Genomic DNA, 14157 nt, shown 5'->3' with positions numbered 1-14157 from the left:
CCTCAACAGTAACGTTTCTAACCTCTCCTTCTTTCTGCAGCCTGGGGCTTTGGACTTCAACAACCAGCTGCTGGCGCCCCAGCTCGGGGGTAAGGGCATGTGGGGCAGTTGGGGCAAGGGCAGCAGTGGAGGCACCACCGGAGCCAAACCCGCCGGGGAAGCCAGTAAGTCCTCTTACCAATACACCCACCACTGTGAAATATCTACTCTTAGACTATTTAAAACAAACTGTGTGTGTGTTCATAGCCCCAGAGTCAGGAGGCCGCCCAGCCACCAGCACCCTTAACAGGTTCTCAGCCCTGCAGCCACAGCAGCCCTCCTCAGGTCCCTCACAGGACTCGGACAGAAGAGTTCCTCTAAGGTCAGCACCACTGAGCCGGTACATCAGACTACACCTGTCCTTTATATATCTCTTTCTATCTGTGTCAGAGTTACTGGTTTGAATTTATACATATATGTATGTATAGATACATACATATATGTATATATATATACATACATACATACGTATATATGTATGTACTTATATATGTATATACACACATACATATGTATGTATAGATGTGTGTATGTACATATATTGTATATACACACACTTATGTATATATACGTATGTGTATATATAATATGTATGTATATGTATATATACATATGTATGTGTGTATATATAATATGTATGTATATGTATATATACATATGTATGTGTATATATACATATGTATGTATGTGTGTGTGTATATATATACATATGTATGTGTATATATATACATATGTATGTATGTATGTGTATATATATACACATACATACATGTGTGTATGTATGTGTATTAGAGGTCGAGCGATTAATCGGAATGGCCGATTTAATTAGGGCCGATTTCAAGTTTTCATAACAATCGGAAATCGGTCATTTTGGACGCCGATATTTAACGGTGGGTTAACTGCCTTGTTCAGGGGCAGAACGACAGATTTTTACCTTGTCAGTGACACAACGACAAGGTTCCAGTTTAACAAAGTTTACTATACTATATGAACACACTACAAGGTAGCCATTACACTCAAGGCCAGGTCCATCAACGACTAGACTTCCTGCGCATGCGCACTCTTGACTGAGTGATAGCCCCGTAATAACAGAAATATAGGGATACTTAAAACATGAACTTAACAGTCAGCTCAGGGATTCAATATTGCAACCTTATGGTTAACTAGTCCAACGCTCTAACCACCTGCCTCACGAGGAGCCCGCCTGTTACGCGAATGCAGTAAGAAGCCAAGGTAAGTTGCTAGCTAGCTTTAAACGTATCTTATAAAAAACAATCAATCAATCATAATCACTAGTTATAACTACACATGATTGATGATATTACTAGTTTATCTAGCGTGTCCTGCGTTGGATATAATCGATGCGCATTCGCGAAAAAGGACTGTTGTTGCTCCAACGTGTACCTAACCATAAACATCAATGCCGTTCTTAAAATCAATACACAGAAGTATATATTTTTAAACCTGCATATTTAGCTAAAATAAATCCAGGTTAGCAGGCAATATTAACCAGGTGAAATTGTGTCACTTCTCTTGCGTTCATTGCACGCAGAGTCAGAGTATATGCAACAGTTTGGGCCGCCTGGCTCATTGCGAACTCATTTGCCAGAATTTTACGTAATTATGTCATAACATTGAAGGTTGTGTAATGTAACAGGAATATTTAGACTGATGGATGCCAACCGTTAGATAAAATACGGAACGGTTCCGTATTTCACTGAAAGAATAAATGTTTTGTTTTCGAGATAGTTTCCGGATTCGACCATATTAATGACCTAAGGCTCGTATTTCTGTGTGTTATTATGTTATAATTAAGTCTATCATTTGATAGAGCAGTCTGACTGAGCGATGGTGGGCACCAGCAGGCTCGTAAGCATTCATTCAAACAGCACTTTCGTGCGTTTTGCCAGCAGCTCTGCTGTTTATGAATTCAAGCCTATCAACTCCCGAGATTAGGCTGGTGTAACCGATGTGAAATGGCTAGCACAGGGCAGAATGTTTATGATTGGTTCATATGTATCAAGGTCTTCTTTTGACTCTTTGCGTCTACCCCCCTATACACAAACAGGAACAGCTCGAGCCGGGACCGTGGCAGCGACAGATTCGAGCGTCATGACCGTGGCAGCAACGACCGCTTCGACAGGCGGGACGACCGGGACAGGAACCGGCACCCGGTCACCAAGCGGAGCTTTAGCAGGGAGACGGAGGAGCACAGCAGAGAGAGGGAGCACCGCGGCCCTTCTGATCCCATACGCCGCGTAGCCAGCATGACCGACGACCGGGGCAGCAGAGACCGAGCTAGGAGCAAAGAGAATGGTATGAAAAACTTTCTCAGGCAGACATTTTGAGAGTAACTTCTGTATGTGACATTCTCTCTCTGTTTGGGCCACAGTGAAGAGGGAAGCTGCTGCAACACCTCCTACCCAGACCAAACCTTCCTTGACGGAAGAAGAGCTGGAGAAGAAGGCCACAGCTATCATAGAGGAGTACCTACACATCAATGACATGAAGGTACATCACACTTATACCCATGCAGATCATTGGTGAGACCTACATATCAACGTCACACAGTTGAATGATACATACTGTAGCTAGTTGGCCACATGGTGTTATTGAACATGGCTTTCCATGTAAATGATATACAACAAACTGTTTTACCTGTTTTTACTGAAACACGGCCCTACTTTAGAGGAGTAAAACTAACCTTTTTAATCCTGTTTGTTTCCCCTCCGGCGCTGTAGGAGGCGCTGCAGTGTGTAGTGGAGATGAACAGCACCCAGCTGCTCTTTGTGTTTGTACGGAGCGGTCTGGAGTCTACTCTGGAGCGCAGCCCCATCGCCAGAGAACGCACAGGCCTGCTGCTGCACCAGCTGTACAAGGCAGGCACCCTGCCCACAGAGCAGTACTACAGAGGGTCAGTCACCTCAGAGTTTTCTACCTGTGGAACAGCACTACATACCAATGACTTGTGGAACATTGAAATTGTGAAAAGGGTGGAAGTGGACCACTAGTATATTTACTTTTTGTCTTTTCAAGATAAAGTCTATCTGACAAATCTGAGGGATTGATTTGGAGTGTGTGTGTCAACAGGCTTCAGGAGATACTGGAGGTGGCGGAGGACATGGCCATAGACATCCCCCACATCTGGCTCTACCTGGCTGAGCTCATCACCCCTATGCTCCACGAAGGAGGCATCCCCATGGGACCGCTCTTCAAGTCAGTCCCAGGCTTCATTCTAGGCCTCTACTAATAATAACTCTATTCAATCAGTCAGTATCCTCTATATTAAGAATTGACCTATCACTCTGCAGGGAGATATCCAAGCCCCTGGTTCCTCAGGGGACGGCTGGAGTTCTGCTGGTCCAGATCCTCACCCTACTCTGCAGAGGAATGGTACGTTCTCTCACTACCCAACCTGTAAAGGAGATGGTGCTTTATGTTTTCATAACTATCCATCCATGCATCTAGATGACCTTTGATGTTTGAATCCACTGCAAATGTCATGTTTGTGGATCCAAAGTGTTTTAAATGGAACCACTTGTATCTGTCTACCTCAGAGCCGTAAAAAGGCAGGCACCATGTGGAGGGAGGCGGGGCTTAGCTGGAAAGACTTTCTGCCTGAGGACGAGGACGTCAACAAGTTTGTGACAGAAAAGGTAAGCGGTCAGAGATCATGACCCTGTAGGGATTGAAAGGAGATGCCCCATTTAGTATTGACCTTAAACTGCACTGAGAGACAAATATGAAATAATAGTCCATTATTAAAGGTAGACTCAGAAAAATGACTTCGCTCTCACATAGTCACAGTAACTGTGCATGTGCATTTGTTCGCTTCACGCTCTTACAGCCAGGGGACCAAAACAGCTGGGAATTACAGCCAGGGGACCAAAACAGCTGGGAATTACAGCCAGGGGACCAAAACAGATGGGAATTACAGCCAGGGGACCAAAACAGCTGGGAATTACAGCCAGGGGACCAAAACAGCTGGGAATTACAGCCAGGGGACCAAAACAGCTGGGAATTACAGCCAGGGGACCAAAACAGCTGGGAATTACAGCCAGGGGATCAAAACAGCTGGGAATTACAGCCAGGGGATCAAAACAGCTGGGAATTACAGCCAGGGGACCAAAACAGCTGGGAAGTTGAGCCTCACGCTTTAACACTTAGTTGTTGCGAAAAATTGGCCCACTGTCCTGTTTATTTTCTGCATCTACATCATATGGCTGAGTCTACCTTTTAGATCAATCAAATGTGTTCGTCTTACTTGCATCCACAGTTTCCCAAAGTGCTTTGAGGGCTTTCCAGACAGGAAGCGGCAGCAGAGTTGCCCATTCATTTTCAATGGAGCTAGGCAGGCAACGTTATTCTAGGCGTGGTGATCTGCGGTGCTTGTGCACGTGAAAGCCGATCAGCAGAGGTGGAGAAAATAGGAATCTGCTCTATTTTGGCTAACTTTGCTCCGCCCCATCCGCCTCCTGTCTGGAAAGCCCTTAACAGTAATGATGGGAAGTCTCACTCTCTTGCTGTGTGTTCCCTCTGAATGCAGAATGTGGAGTTCACCCTTGGAGGAGAAGGTGATGAGACAGAGAAGAGCAGTAAGAAGGAGCTGAGCTCAGAGGAGCTGAACAAACAGCTGGACAGACTCATACAGGACAGGGCTGACAACCAGAGGATCTACGATTGGGTCGAGGTATGATGTGAGTGGGAGAGTGTCCCATCACCCAATTAATATTTCGGTTTGCTATTGGTTCCTTGTGCAGTAGTTTAACCAATAGACTCTTATATTTAGTCCCTGCTGTATATTCCACTGCTCAACCCCACTGATATGTGTTGTGACTGTTAAGTTCATGTTTTAAGTATCCCTATATTTCTGTTATTACGGGGCTATCACTCAGTCAAGAGTGCGCATGCGCTGGAAGGCTGTTCGTTGTTGGACCTAGCCTGGAGTGTAATGGCTACCTTGTAGTGTGTTCATATAGTTGAGTAAACTTTGTTAAACTGGAACCTTGTCGTTGTGTCATTTCGAGTTAACATTGGTAGCAGACGATGGCTTCTAACTACAACGTGCCACCTCGCTTCGACGAGAAGAGGTCGTACGAAAGTTGGAAAAATGAACTGGGAATCTGGACACGCGTTACTAATCTGGACGCGAAAAAGCAAGCACTTGCGGTGGTATTATCGCTCGAGGGAAGAGCGAGAGATACAGCACTGGAGATATCCGTTGAGGATTTGAACAAGGATGACGGTATGGGAACTTTGATCACAGCACTGGATTCTGTATTTCTTAAAGAAGAGAAAGACCGTGCCTACGAGGCATATTCAAACTTTGACAGTGTTACGAGAGATATTTCGGTTGCAATGGCGGACTACATCATTGATTTCGAACAGAGGTACAATAGAATGCGCAAGTACGACATGGTTCTCCCAGATGCAGTGTTAGGGTTCAAGTTGCTAGACACTGCTTGTCTAGATGGTAGGGAGAAACAGTTGGCGTTGACTGCTTGTACTGTGCTGACTTTTGCATCTATGAAGTCGGCACTAAAAAGAATATTTGGTGAAAAGACGTCTGTCGCGCCAATAACAGATGGAATGCAAGTGAGTGACGCAGCATATTACACCGAGCAGCACAGAAAAGGCGCCAAAAAGTCACGTTCTCAAGATAACCAGAAGAGGGCGCCATTTCCCGGCACAAATCCACTGGACACATATGGAAGGAGATCGAAATGTGCTATTTGTCAAAGCACTTACCATTGGGTTAAAGACTGTCCTCATAAAAATGAACAAGTTAAACTAACAGAGGAAAATGTAAACACAGAGATAGAGCAGTGTAACATTACACTGTTTTCAAATGAATCTGCTTCTGATACTGAGATTTTTATAGTTGAATCCTTAGGATCTGCTGTGATTGATACTGCATGTACACGGACAGTGTGTGGTGCAAAATGGCTTGATAGCTATGTCAGTGAACTAAATATGAAGGAAGTACAAAATATGATTGACACACCAAGCAACAGAGCTTTCAAATTTGGAGACGGGAGAATTGTCCATTCTACCAAGAGAGTTAAGATACCAGCAAAAATTGGTCAGACTAAGTGTCACATTGAAACAGAGGTGGTCCCTACAGATATCCCCTTACTATTAAGCAAAGCTTCCCTCAAGAAGGCAGAGGCTGTACTAGACATAAAAAATGACAAGGCAGTGATGTTTAAACAACCAGTGACTCTTGAACTTACTACCTCAGGCCACTATTGTGTAAACATTTTAGACAAAGACATCACACAGTGTCCATGCAAAAATGAGATTCTGACTGACACAGAGCACATGAAGATTCTGACAGTCACAGAGAACATGAGCACTAAAGAAAAACACAAAGTATTGTTAAAGCTTTACAAACAGTTTGGACATGATACAGTTAACAGACTTCAAAAGTTACTCAGCAGTTCAGGGAATAATGATGATGAGAAGTACGAGTCTGGAGACAAAGTGTACTACAAACGAGTTGACTGTCAAGAGTGGAAAGGACCGGGAGTAGTCATTGGTCAAGATGGTGTGGTGATATTTGTGAGGCACGGAGGCATGATTGTCAGGGTGCATCACTCAAGATTGCGGAAAGTAAATGATCAACAAGATAGAGGGGCTGTTGCTGAGAATCAGTCTCCTAATGAAAATGACAAAAAGGACACAGTAACAGACACAAACCTACCAGATGTCGCATCCAATGATATGGACACCGAAACTGACATAGGAAATGGAGCAGAGACCTTCAACCATGCCACAGGTAATACTGTTGAGCGTTCAAATGAGGAAAACATTCAACAGCCACATGTGTTAAGAGAACATGGTTGTTCCAATCTGAAAACTGGACAACCTGTTAAATACACGGACAGAGAAAGTGGTATTCCACATACAGCAACCGTCATTGGACGAGCAGGAAAAGCAAAACACCAGAACTGGTACAACTTGCAGTACTCTGAACCAGCTACACTTTCTGGTACAACAGGGTCAGCTGACCTGCCACTTGTAGATAATATCAGAATTGAACCAATGGAAAATCGAGAAAAACAGAATGACATTCAAAATGATGATGTACTTGAAACAAAGGACGTGTCATTTGACTCAGCTAAGCTAGATGAGCTCAGTAATTGGAGGAAAAATGGAGTGTTTGAGGAAGTCAAAGACATTGGCCAAAAGTGCGTCTCAACAAGGTGGGTGTGTACCCTTAAAGAATCCTTAACTGGAATAGTGCCCAAAGCACGTCTAGTGGCTAGAGTTTTTGAGGAGCTGGCTGCTAAAGAACTCCCAAAAGACTCACCGACATGGGCCTCAGAGTCACTCAGATTGCTGATGTCAGTGATCTGCCAGAAAAAATGGAAACTTAATTCCATAGACATCAAATCTGGATTTTTGCAGGGAACAGAGCTGTCAAGGGACATTCACATCCGACCTCCGCCCGAAGCTAAAAGTGAAGGAACACTGTGGAAACTAAAAAAGTGTGTGTATGGACTGGCAGATGGATCACTCTACTGGTACAACAAAGTCAAGGCAACAATGCTGAATACAGGTGGAAAAATGTCACAAGTGGATCCTGCAGTCTTCTATTGGCTTGATCAAGACTGCAATGTGACTGGAGTACTTGCCTGTCATGTTGATGACTTTATCTGGGGTGGCTCACAGACCTTTGCTTCAACTGTGATTCCACACCTCAAAGCTGTTTTCTAGGTTGGCCGTGAGGAGCATGATCATTTTTGTTATGTTGGCATAGAGTTTATTACAGTTGATGGAAAAATACTGATGCAACAGGAGAGCTATATCAAGAATCTTCAACCTATCCACATGGATTCTTCAAGAGCCGTACAAAGGAATTCCCCTCTGTGGAATTGAAGCTGGTCAATTGAGGTCAAAGATGGGACAAATTTTATGGGCTGCGAGACAGAGTAGACCTGGTTTGATGGTTGCAACTTGGCATCTAACACAAAACACGCCACTGTACAAACCATTCATGAGGCAAACAAAGTTGTTCGTAAACTGGAATCACAACAAGTGACGTTAAAGTTTCAGCATGTTGGAAAAGATGACTCTTTGAAACTAGTTGTCTTCAGTGATGCTTCGCTAGGTTATCACTGGTGGGACAAAACGGCACTTCCTACCTGTAGTTTGTGTCACTGACAACTACTCATTAGTTGATGCTGTGAAGTCAACCAAGTCTGTCACAGAGAAAAGACTTTGAGATTAGCAGCATCAAGGAACTTATTCAAGCACAGAGAATCCAGCGGATTCTGTGGTCGACCACAAAGGAACAGCTTGCTGACTGTCTGACTAAAAAGGGAGCATCCGGTCTTGTGCTCCTACAGGCTCTCGCTCCTACAGGCTCTCAGTAATGGAAAGTGGCAGCCTGTAACACAACCCATTTGTAATGGGGATCTTGAATAATACTTGGACCTTTAATTATGTTGTTGATGTTTTATTTGTCTTTAAAGAAAAGGGGGAGATTGTTAAGTTCATGTTTTAAGTATCCCTATATTTCTGTTATTACGGGGCTATCACTCAGTCAAGAGTGCGCATGCGCTGGAAGGCTGTTCGTTGTTGGACCTAGCCTGGAGTGTAATGGCTACCTTGTAGTGTGTTCATATAGTTGAGTAAACTTTGTTAAACTGGAACCTTGTCGTTGTGTCATTTCGAGTTAACAGTGACTGTGCCTTCCCTCTTTAGGCTAACCTGGACGAGACACAGATATCCTCCAACGTGTTTGTCAGAGCAGTCATGACAGCCATCTGCCAGTCGGCCATCCTGTGTGAGTTTCCCTATCTTTATTGCTACCACCTCTCAATCCAACACTGTATCAGGACAACCCTCCACTCGAATACCCTTTTCACAGAACTTAGCAGGGCCGTACCGTTGCTGGAAAGGACAATGTAGAAAGAATATATCCAACCCAGCACATTATGGTTCAGATCACTCCAAACGCATCACTGTGATGTTGTGGCCGGTGACACTTTGTCTTTTGAAAGTCCAATATCTTGAAAACATGGCTGCTGACATGCAAATCATAGTGGACTAATATTATTATTTTTTAAATAGCAGATAGTTTTTGACCCCTCCATCTCTGCCCCCAGGTGAGAACCCTTACAAGTTGGATGCAAAGGTGATCACCCGGAGGGCCAAGCTGCTCCACAAGTACCTGAAGGATGAGCAGAAGGAGCTGCAGGCTCTCTACGCCTTGCAGGCCCTCATGGTGGAGATGGAGCAGCCTGCCAGTGAGTGAGATACAGAATGACTTCAGTCACGCTCCTCTCTGTTTCCCTATGTGTCACATCTCTTTGGCAGTTTTTTACATGAAGACTCTCAGATTTGTCCTGTGTTTGTCTCCCAATGTTAGCCTTTATCTTTTTTTCCACAGGGGTTATTTGACCGTGGGGTGTGGTTGACCAATTTGTCTCTTAGATGAGTTATTTGTGTGTACATTGTGTATTGAAATCCTGTCTCTTACATTGTTGACATGCTCTCTTCCTCTTTCCTTGTAGACCTGCTGCGGATGTTCTTTGACACGCTGTACGACGAAGATGTGATCAAAGAGGACGCCTTCTACAAGTGGGAGTCCAGCAAGGACCCCGCTGAGATGCAGGGCAAGGGTGTGGCACTGAAGTCAGTCACTGCCTTCTTTACCTGGCTCCGTGAGGCCGAGGACGAGGAGTCTGACAACAGCTAGGACCTGCTCACCGGTGCCCCCTGAACTCTGGGAGGATTTGGAGGAAAGACAACATGCTGTTGATAATGATTCAGGAGCATGGAGCTGATAGAATCAATAAAATCCTTCTGCATTAAAAAATAAAATAAAAGCGAGGGAAAGAATCAGCTGGGAGATTCTACTACATATCGAAACATGCAAACCTTTTATTTTCTTTCTTTTGCGCTGCCGAATGTCTTTGAACTAAATTGAGAAACTAATTGCGAGAGAATGATAAGCTTTACAACAAGCGGTAGGGATGGCTGTTTCCTTCAGTGTTTTTTGAGGTTTTAGCCCTTGTTTTAAAGGCGTCACGTTGCCGTAGCAACACTTCATGATGTTTAGCAAAACAAAATCCCCAACAGATGACGAACTTATAAAGGCTGCTCATATATATTTTTGATTACATCATATATTGTGTTGAATGAGGCATGATGGCCATGTCATATGTATGATTCTATATGACTCTGTCAGCGATTAGCTCTTTTTTTTTGATTGGAGTGTTTCTTTTATATAAAAGAAAAAGATGTATAAAGAAAAGTGGACATGCTGGAGCTCACTGTCTTTGGACATTTCAGTCGTCAGTCTTTGTGAGACTCCTTTGAACTTCATGTCTATGGACTCTGGAAGGCCTGGGATTGGTGGCGAGGGACTGGGGGGGATTGGTGGTGGGGGGCATTGGACAAGGACCTTTTGCTGCTGGGGGTCACAATGCTTCCTTATGGCCATGCCTGCCGACCCCCCCCCCTTGTCCTTTTACTTTTCTCCTAGACTGGGGGGTTTGGAAAGGGAGAACGGCCTTGCAAGGATAGGGATTTTTTTAAAGAGAAAATCATAATTTAAAACTTGAAAGGTATATATAGAAATCAACTTTAAAAAATAATTTCAAAAAGAGAATGTTCACAGTACGTATCCTAAGGCCTTTTCTGCTTCCGTTTAGTGGAAATGCATTTCAGGAGTTTTGGTTTTTATTTTTCAAAAAAAGAAGTGCTATTGTCAAGCCATGTATTATTTTTTTCAGAAACAGTGGCAGTTCTATGTATTTATATTTTTCTCTCAGTTAGCAGAAGGTGCTTGTAATTATCCACCTGAACTCATTGATTGCAATTTAATTGAATATTTTGTAAATATGTTTTTGATTTACTTTATGAAGTATTTAATGAAGAAAATGAATGCATCCTTTTCATATCTGAAACTGGAAAAGATAATAAAGAACATTGCAAGTAAGAACACTGGGGGGGATATATTTTGTTGTATCCAGAGAAGGGAAGATTTCAAACTGTTTTGCCCCACCATGTCCTCACTTGGTTGCCCCATACAAAGAAACTGAAAGCCTTTATTGCACTTAATTGTCTTGTGGAATGAGTAAGCCGACTGGGCATCGGCTGAGACTTACACAATCATAATACGAGGAGCTCCACCACTGAGATTGTATTTGTGTTTTCATTGTCTCCGCTTCTAAAGTTCTCCGATCTAAGGAGTTGTGTGTTCTGACTGTTCTCTGTTGTGCAGAAGTTCCATCTGTGTAGATGGGGCTCAGCCCACCACTGAAAAGGAGCCAGAGTTTTTTTTATTTTTGTTTAAAAAAATTGATATTTTGGGGGGGGGGGGGGGGGCAGAGAAGTACCTGGTTATTGGGATGGGGCTGTAGTTTTGGATGTATTGGTAAGTAGGGTTTTGAGATTTAGGATCACTAAACAATCATTTAAAAAAACGCTAAGATGTAAGCACTCTCAAACACTAGTTAGTAATGGAATGTCTAAGGCACTGCATCTCTGTGCTAGAGGCTTCACTACAGACCCTGGTTCGATTCCAGGCTGTATCACAACCGGCCATGATTGGGAGTCACATAGGGTGGTGCACAATTGGCCCAGTGTCGTTATAGTTTGGCCGGGGTAGGCCGTCGTTGTAAGTTAGAATTTGTCCTTAACTGGCTTGCCCAGTTAAATTTTAAATATGACAGATGTGGAAAAGGTGTCAGCCACTGACCAAGTTCCTGGGAGGGCTGAATGCCACGGCTGTCTGTAAACAGTGTAACAGCAATGAGGTCACCTCCATACTGCGCTGGGTCAGATGCAGGAACTGTACAACCACTAGCCACATCCCACCATGACTGTCCTAAGTAACAAATTCACTCAAACTGCAACTGTGAGCATATCTTCGATCTAACTATGAGCAAGATTGATAGAGCTCAATTTCTACACGCTGTGCTTCTGTTGGTCTCCTTTCTCTACTCTCATCCCTCGATCCCTTCCTGTCTGACCTTATGTCCAGTACTCCCCTCCACTCAGGTAAGTCTGTTGATTTTGTGAAAGGGTACAACGCTCCATGGTGAGTTACGCCCACTGTGAGCCGGTATTTGTGCAGTGAGTGACGAGGCCAGACAACAGGGCTGTACTGACCTGGCCTACCAGATGGTCCATAACATCCCTGACATAGAAGTACAGTAGGTTTACACTGTAACAGCACCATGTCATCCTTCAACACACTCCACAACCCTTCCTATCCACTTCATTTGAAGCCTTTCAATTTGGTGATCAAATGGCCTCATGGAATAGTAGAATTTTGTCTTCTGTGATCAACAGAAATCCATCCTCTACCTTGGTAGTGAAGGCACAAATCCTCCCCGGCCGCTCTATATTTAATCCTGTTTGTTCTGTTAACCCTTTGACCACTCCAGATAGTTGGCAGCTCATAGAGCTAGATTCCCTTTCCTTAGAAAACATTCAAATTCATGCCCTCTGCAATACACTACCGAAAATGAAGACAACATTCAACCTCACGCCCTTTTCAATGCACTACTTATGAGGACATTGAACCTCATGCCCTCTTCAATACACTACTTATAGTGCATTTGGAAAGTATTCAGACCCTTTCACTTTTTCCACATTTTGTTACGTTACAGCCTTATTCTAAAATGGATTCAATTGTTTTTCCCCTCATCAATCTACACACAATACCCAATATTGACAAAGCAAAAGCAGGTAAATTGTTTATGCAAATTTATTAAACATAAACTATCACATTTACATAAGTATTCAGACCTTTTACTCAGTACTTTGCTGAAGCACCTTTGGCAGTGATTACAGCCTCAAGTCTTCTTGGGTATGACTACAAGCTTGGCACACCTGTATTTGGGGAGTTTTCCCATTCTTCTCTGCAGATCCTCTCAAGCTCTGTCAGGTTGGATGGGGAGTGTCTCTTCACAGCTATTTTGAGGTCTCTCCAGAGAGGTGAGATCTGATTCATTCTAGGCTCTTGCTGGGCCACTCAAGGACATTCAGAGACTTGTCCCGAAGCCACTCCTGTGTGGTCTTGGCTGTGTGCTTAGAGTTGTTGTCCTGTTGGAAGGTGAACCTTGACCCCAATCTGAGGTCCGGAGTGCTCTGGAACAAGTTTTCACCAAGGATCTCTCTGTACTTTGCTCCATTCATCTTTCCCTCGAACCTGACTGGTCTCCCAGTCCCTGCCGCTGAAAAACATCCCCGCAGCAAGATGCTGCCGCCACCATGCTTCACCTTAGGTATGGTATTGGCCAGGTGATGAGCGGTCCCTGGCTTCCTCCAGATGTCATGCTTGGCATTCAGGCCGAAGAGATCAACCTGGTTTCATCAAACCAGAGCATATTGTTTCTCATGGTCTGAGTCCTTTAGGTGTCTTATGGCAAACTCCAAGTGGGCTGTCATGTACCTTTTACTGAGAAGTTGCTTCCATCTGGCCACTCTACCATAAAGGCCTGATTGGTGGAGTGCTGCAGAGATGGTTGTCCTTCTGGAAGGTTCTTCCATCTCCACAGAGGAACTCTGGAGTTCTATCAGAGTGACCATCGGGTTGTTGATCACCTCCCTGACCAAGGACCTTCTCCCCTGATTGCTCAGTTTGGCTGGGGGGTCAGCTCTTGGAAGAGTCTTGGTGGTTCCAAACATCTTCCATTTAAGAATGATGGAGGCCACTATCTTCTTGGGGACCTTCAATTCTGCAGAAATGTTTTGGTACCCTTCCGTAGATCTGTGCCTCGACACAATCTTGTCTTGGAGCTCTACGGACAATTCCGTCGACCCAATGGCTTGGTTTTTGCTCTGACATGCACTGTCAACTGTGGGACCTTATATAGACAGGTGTGTGCCACTAAAAATCATATCCAGTCAATTCAATTTACCACAGGTGGACTCCAATCAAGTTGTCAAAACATCTCAAGGATGATCAATGGAAACAGGATGTACCTGAGCTCAATTTCGAGTCTCATGATAAAGGTCTGAATACTCATGTAAATACATTTGTTTTTTTTTGTTTTTTTACATGTTCTACATGGCCATTTTGTTTCCCTCTTATCGGCTTATCTTGCCTGACTGTTACAGGAACCATTCTCTCCCTTGCTGACATGTTGATCCTTC

At 43.9% G+C, this 14157-nt stretch overlaps 1 protein-coding gene across 7 annotated transcripts in view; it reads left to right on the top strand.

The window, feature by feature from the left end:
• Positions 1-10995, top strand: part of LOC120028819 (eukaryotic translation initiation factor 4 gamma 1-like) — a 65277-nt gene extending 54282 nt beyond the window's left edge. For 5 of the 7 annotated variants that reach the window (XM_038974060.1, XM_038974062.1, XM_038974059.1 and 2 more), the window contains 12 exons: positions 41-164; positions 247-379; positions 2108-2355; positions 2432-2550; positions 2781-2953; positions 3130-3255; positions 3351-3432; positions 3597-3695; positions 4586-4729; positions 8749-8830; positions 9153-9293; positions 9561-10995. In XM_038974060.1, coding sequence (XP_038829988.1) covers positions 41-164; positions 247-379; positions 2108-2355; positions 2432-2550; positions 2781-2953; positions 3130-3255; positions 3351-3432; positions 3597-3695; positions 4586-4729; positions 8749-8830; positions 9153-9293; positions 9561-9745 — 1656 coding nt within the window. In that variant the 3' untranslated portion in view covers positions 9746-10995. The other 2 variants (XM_038974063.1, XM_038974064.1) reach the window with 2 other exon arrangements.
• Positions 10996-14157: the final 3162 nt, after the last annotated feature.

This window comes from Salvelinus namaycush, chromosome 34 (genome assembly GCF_016432855.1).
Source record: "Salvelinus namaycush isolate Seneca chromosome 34, SaNama_1.0, whole genome shotgun sequence".
In the NCBI taxonomy this organism is placed as follows: Eukaryota; Metazoa; Chordata; class Actinopteri; order Salmoniformes; family Salmonidae; genus Salvelinus; species Salvelinus namaycush.
This window is presented reverse-complemented; position numbering and strand designations above follow the sequence as displayed.